At 36.0% G+C, this 5,027-nt stretch overlaps 1 protein-coding gene across 1 annotated transcript; it reads right to left on the bottom strand.

Moving 5' to 3' along the window:
* Positions 1 to 1,156: 1,156 nt before the first annotated feature.
* On the bottom strand, positions 1,157 to 4,258 carry LOC139847925 (protein REVEILLE 1-like). Its single transcript, XM_071837655.1, has 6 exons — positions 3,910 to 4,258; positions 3,117 to 3,191; positions 2,908 to 3,019; positions 2,751 to 2,812; positions 2,096 to 2,416; positions 1,157 to 2,006 (listed from the first exon to the last, which is right to left on the bottom strand). The coding sequence occupies exons 1-6, from the start codon at positions 3,931 to 3,933 to the stop codon at positions 1,554 to 1,556; spliced, it is 1,047 nt and encodes a 348-aa protein (XP_071693756.1). The 5' UTR covers positions 3,934 to 4,258; the 3' UTR covers positions 1,157 to 1,553.
* Positions 4,259 to 5,027: the final 769 nt, after the last annotated feature.

Consider the following 5,027-nt stretch of genomic DNA (forward strand, 5'->3'; position numbering starts at 1 on the left):
AAACTTTAGTGTATCAAGTGGGTAATGGTCAAACTGCTTTGGTTTGGTTCGATACATGGTGTAATATTGGCCCGTTAGTTGATATCATCCCTATTGAAGAGGTTTTTAAAGATGGTTTCTACAAGTATGATAGGGTCTGTGATGTTATTGGTGTAAATGGTGCAGTCTAGCCATCGAATTGGTTTCTTCGATTTCCCGAATTCCAATCCATTTCGTTTCCTATCTTTTCAGCCCAAGAGGACATGTTATATTGGAAGGGATGTGATGATAGTTTGCATACAGGTTCTGTAGCTACTATATGGGAATTTATACGTTCTCGAGGTCTTCGAGTTGATTGGTTTAAGGTGGTGTGGTTTACTCAGTATATACCGAAACATGCATTCATTATGTAGTTGCTAATGGAAGAGCGGTTAAGGACTCAAGATAAGCTCAAACCATGGAATTCACGTGCTCATCCGGTTTTGAAGTGTCTATTCCGTAATACATGTATGGATTCATACGACCATTTATTTTTTAAGTGCGGCTTCTACGCTCAAATTTGGAGGCACGTATGTTCTTTTGTTCATATTAGTTTGGCAAATGATGATTGGAAGGTTTGCCGTGATATCCTTGTTCATATAGCCACACGTAATTTTCCTACAGTAGTGGTAGCGAAGTTATGTTTTGCAGCTTCCGTTTATTTCATCTGGCAGGTGAGAGAGCAGGTGTTCCAGTTGATCAGATCAAACGTTCAGTTGAAACTAATGACGGTTCGATTCAAGAATTCATGCCATGTTGATCAGCTAAAAGTGGATTGCCATATTGCCTAGTTTCTTTCGAGTGTGGGTCTAGTTATCGTTCTTATGTATTGATAGCTAGTAAGTCGTTTTCGCTTGCCTGCTCTTTTTTTAAATCATTCTTTTATTTTTAATAAAATTTGCCGGTAACCCTTTACCTAAAGAATATTTGTAAGCTTTAAATAACCCAAAGTACAGCTGGTGGGATTAGCTGAACCAAATACGGGCATCCAAACTTCTGTTAACGTGTTCCCTACACAAACATATTTATTTTACACATGTAGCCCAAAACGTTGGGCTAACAAACTCTTTTTAAAAGACCAAGGTCCACAGATTACTAAATTCCAATGCTACTGTGAGTTTACTTCTTATAAGCTGGTAATCTTCAAAACAAAATCATCAAGGAATCATAAAGTCCATACGAGTAAACAATACAAAACTACAACAGAAATCATCTACAAATCCATCCATTAATTTAGCCATTAATGATTAATTAACAAAAATTAGGAAACACCAGACCCACAAAAAATTATACACTTCCTTCTCATCTTAAGCAGGCAGCCCCTGTACACCAGTTGCTTGTTAAATTAAATTAACCAGAGCCTCAAAAGGGCACTAATTACTAAATAGTGCCTCAAAAAAACTACAAACAAAGTCTTACTCTTTGTTCATCCCCTCTCTTCGCTACCCGGATTAGCCTCCATTTGCGCTAAACACCGCTTATATGGCACAAAACCTTTTATACACTTATTATTATCTGCATTCTCATCACTATCCCTAAGTTGGCCTTTTGAATGCGGATCTTTCACTTCCTATCACCAACCTTTTTTCCTTTCTAACCCCGCTTTCAGTCTCACTAGCGTTTGAACCTATTAACGAACATTCGTTTTCCATTTCGGGCCCACTTTCCTTTGCGGGTATCAATGAATTAAACGGTTGAATCCACGGGTAAGATACACCTCCATACAAACCCCACAACGGTGCAACCGAATTAGACGACCCAGAGTTTTCATCAAGAAACTGCATATAGTAAACGGGTGCTCCACACGGTATAGAACTAATCGGTATCAACTTCTGTGGAGTCACGTTTACACCGTTTTGGGAAGATTGTTGTTGGGTATCGGTTACCACAACTGTCTTCCCAAAAAGCTTCAAACTTTGGGTCGATCCGCTTTCAGGTGAACTTTCTTCAGCAAACCCTTCTTTTTCTTCACCACAAGATTCTGGTTTCTAAAAAAAAGTAGCCACAAATAGTAAAAATCAAATGTCTAATTTCTCAATCTCATTTAGCCATAGAACATATAAGCAAAGATCAATACCGTTGAGGGTGAATAAACATTCTCTTCTTGTTCGGGTGAAAGATTAGGTTCAACTGAAACAGGGGATGACCTCATGTTTGGTGAACAAGAATCACCAAATATGTTTGAACCACCTGGTGACAAAACCGAAGTCGGGGACTGGTTTTCTTGATCGGACCCTGATGAATTCGGTGATGTACATCTCGCATTGCGACCGCCTATTTTTGATGATGTCGAAAGCTTACGAGGGTAAGGATGCATTGGCTTCCTTTTTGGACGAGGTGGCGGAATCTCGGTAGGTTTTACCTCACCTACGTCGCCACTAGTCGACTCACGAACCACCTAAACATATACAAATACAAAAAAATAAGTAAAACATCATTAGCAACAGGAGTGATTCTATTTGTATACCGTAGGTCCGTAGGGTCACTAGACACCACACCACTAGTTTGGATTCTTTTATTTTTTTTTACAAAGTATCCTAAGATTTACCACTAAATTTTACCCATAGCACCCCATTAGGATTTATGGTTTTTTTAAACGTAAAAAGTCACTAAAGTACCGTTCAAATATAAATAGTTAAGAATATTTTTTTGGGACCCCATTAAGTTTCCATCATGCCACTGACCAACAATCACACAAAGTGCAGTTTTCGTTCAAAAGAATCATCACACACCTTAGAGAAATACTTTTGGGCATGACTTCTAATTTGAACCGCAGTTTTCGTGCCCACATGTTCTGCAAATAAGAAAGTGTTCTGATTCAATTTCTATATCCAAATTCAAATTCTAGAACTAGTAACAAAAAAGGGTTAAACTGCAAGCTTTAAATACCTTCAATTCGACGCCAAGCTCGCCCGTGTATTCTTAATGCTTCAATGAACTTCTTGTGTTCTTCTTGGGTCCATCTTTCTCTTTGTTTCGTAATGGTATACGGTTTCCTAACCTATTTAACATCAATCGAAATTAACAAACATAAGAACACAAAATTAAGAAAACGGCAATGAACGATTTCCAATTCGAGACATAGAAAGCATAAAAACCTTGGGAGCATAATCATCAGTCGACGAATATTGGTCGTTCTTAATAGTATTCGACACCGAACCTTCACTACGATCCTACATTCATCAAAAAGAGAACATCAAGATCATGATCAAATAAGGAAAAGTAAAGTGGCAATTTTGAGTTTGAAATGAAGTTGTTTCCTTTATTGTACAACTGCAAATCTATCCTATATACACCATCAGTGAATGTACAAAAATTGATGCAACTTTTTACACCTTAATTAATCCTTCTCTTCTTATTTATGATTGAATTGAATTCCATTTATTTAACATCATCAATCAAACAACATAAACAGATTAAATGTTGGAACACTTGTTCCTACACAGATTTGGGAACTTATATGAACTTAAAGCTGATTTATTCGAAAATTACAAAAATAACCTACATGAACTCCCCCAATTACTTCAAACCCAGAAATCAACACTCAACATGAAAAATCGTAAATTACCAATTTAAAATTTGAGTGAAACCTCAATAAAAAATTGCTCTGCTTTCTTATCTATCATTAAAAAAATATGAGCGGTAAATTTATGGCTCTGCAATAATTATTTACTTAATTAAATTAATTAATATTTACCTAAAATAACCATGACTATACAAATCATTCCTTTATACTCCGTATTTAATATAAATAAATTTGTAATCTATATCTATAATTGATAATTGATATTAATATTAAATTGCAATAACTAAATTTTCTGTAACTGAATAACCCAATCAATTACTGTACAAAATTAAGATTCAATAAGTTAATTACGGGTTTGGGCATACCTCAGCCATGCTTTCACACGCCATCACAAATTATTCTTCAATGAACTCAAACAGCTTCAATTAAACCAGAACCACCAAAATTCACAGACTCGTATCTGGATCTAATTTAATCATTAACGAAATCAGCCGAAACACAACCCGACCCGACCCGAGACAAAATATCAATAAATATCCGAACTTTAACTCTGAACACCACTTTAAAAAAATACGTTGCTGAAGTTATTCCTCCGGTAAATACGTTGCTACACGAGTAATAACACTGATATCTGAGTGTAATTACAATCACAGAAACCGAGATTTCAGAAAATAGCGAGAGAGAATGATGAACAAAAAAAGTGATTTTTTTTTTTTTTGGGTCTGTGTTGTATGAAAATGGATGATATGAATCGAGTCTTTGTATTCGGAGGAAAAAGGGTAGAAGAGGGGTGACACGTCAGAAATAAAATTTCTTTTTTAGATTTTTTTTTATATATCTTAGAACTCTCGAGAAATTGGTGGAGTTTTGTGGCTCACGTTGAAAGATGGAACCTGAACACGTGGCTGTCGTATGTGAACGACATCGTTTTTGTGTTTGTTAGTTTTTGAGTGGTTTGGGGCTTACAATAGTTTATGCGTGCCGTACAACTATAGAGCTTTTAGTTTGGTGGGTAAAATGGAAATATATTCGTAAATAGTAAATGAAAGAAAATGAACAGAAAAAGTGTAGCGCGTGGAGGTGGAGATAAAGAGTGAGGTGTACTCATGCATGAAATGGAGTGGGGTTACGTGTCGAGATTCCTATGGTTTGTGTGAATTTTCATTACGAAGATCTTCAACACCATATATTTTTTTGCTTTTTCAATCATTTACGAGTTTTTTTTTTTTTTTTTTTAACTGCACATGTCTAACATATATAAATCAAGGGATAGATCGCCCGTGACACCATCTCCTTGAATCCTATTTTTTCGAAACACATGACAGACATAAAAAATCGGATTTTTTTAACCTAAGGTTTTTACATCGTGCTCAGTGATTGCCACGTGTCCATGCTTGGTTTCGAACGGTTTCAAAAAAAATCGAATTAGATGGTTTCATTCAATAATATCTGAACACCTCTTCTTTGCGTCTGATTCGATTTT

This window comes from Rutidosis leptorrhynchoides, chromosome 5 (assembly GCF_046630445.1).
Source record: "Rutidosis leptorrhynchoides isolate AG116_Rl617_1_P2 chromosome 5, CSIRO_AGI_Rlap_v1, whole genome shotgun sequence".
Taxonomy (NCBI): Eukaryota; Viridiplantae; Streptophyta; class Magnoliopsida; order Asterales; family Asteraceae; genus Rutidosis; species Rutidosis leptorrhynchoides.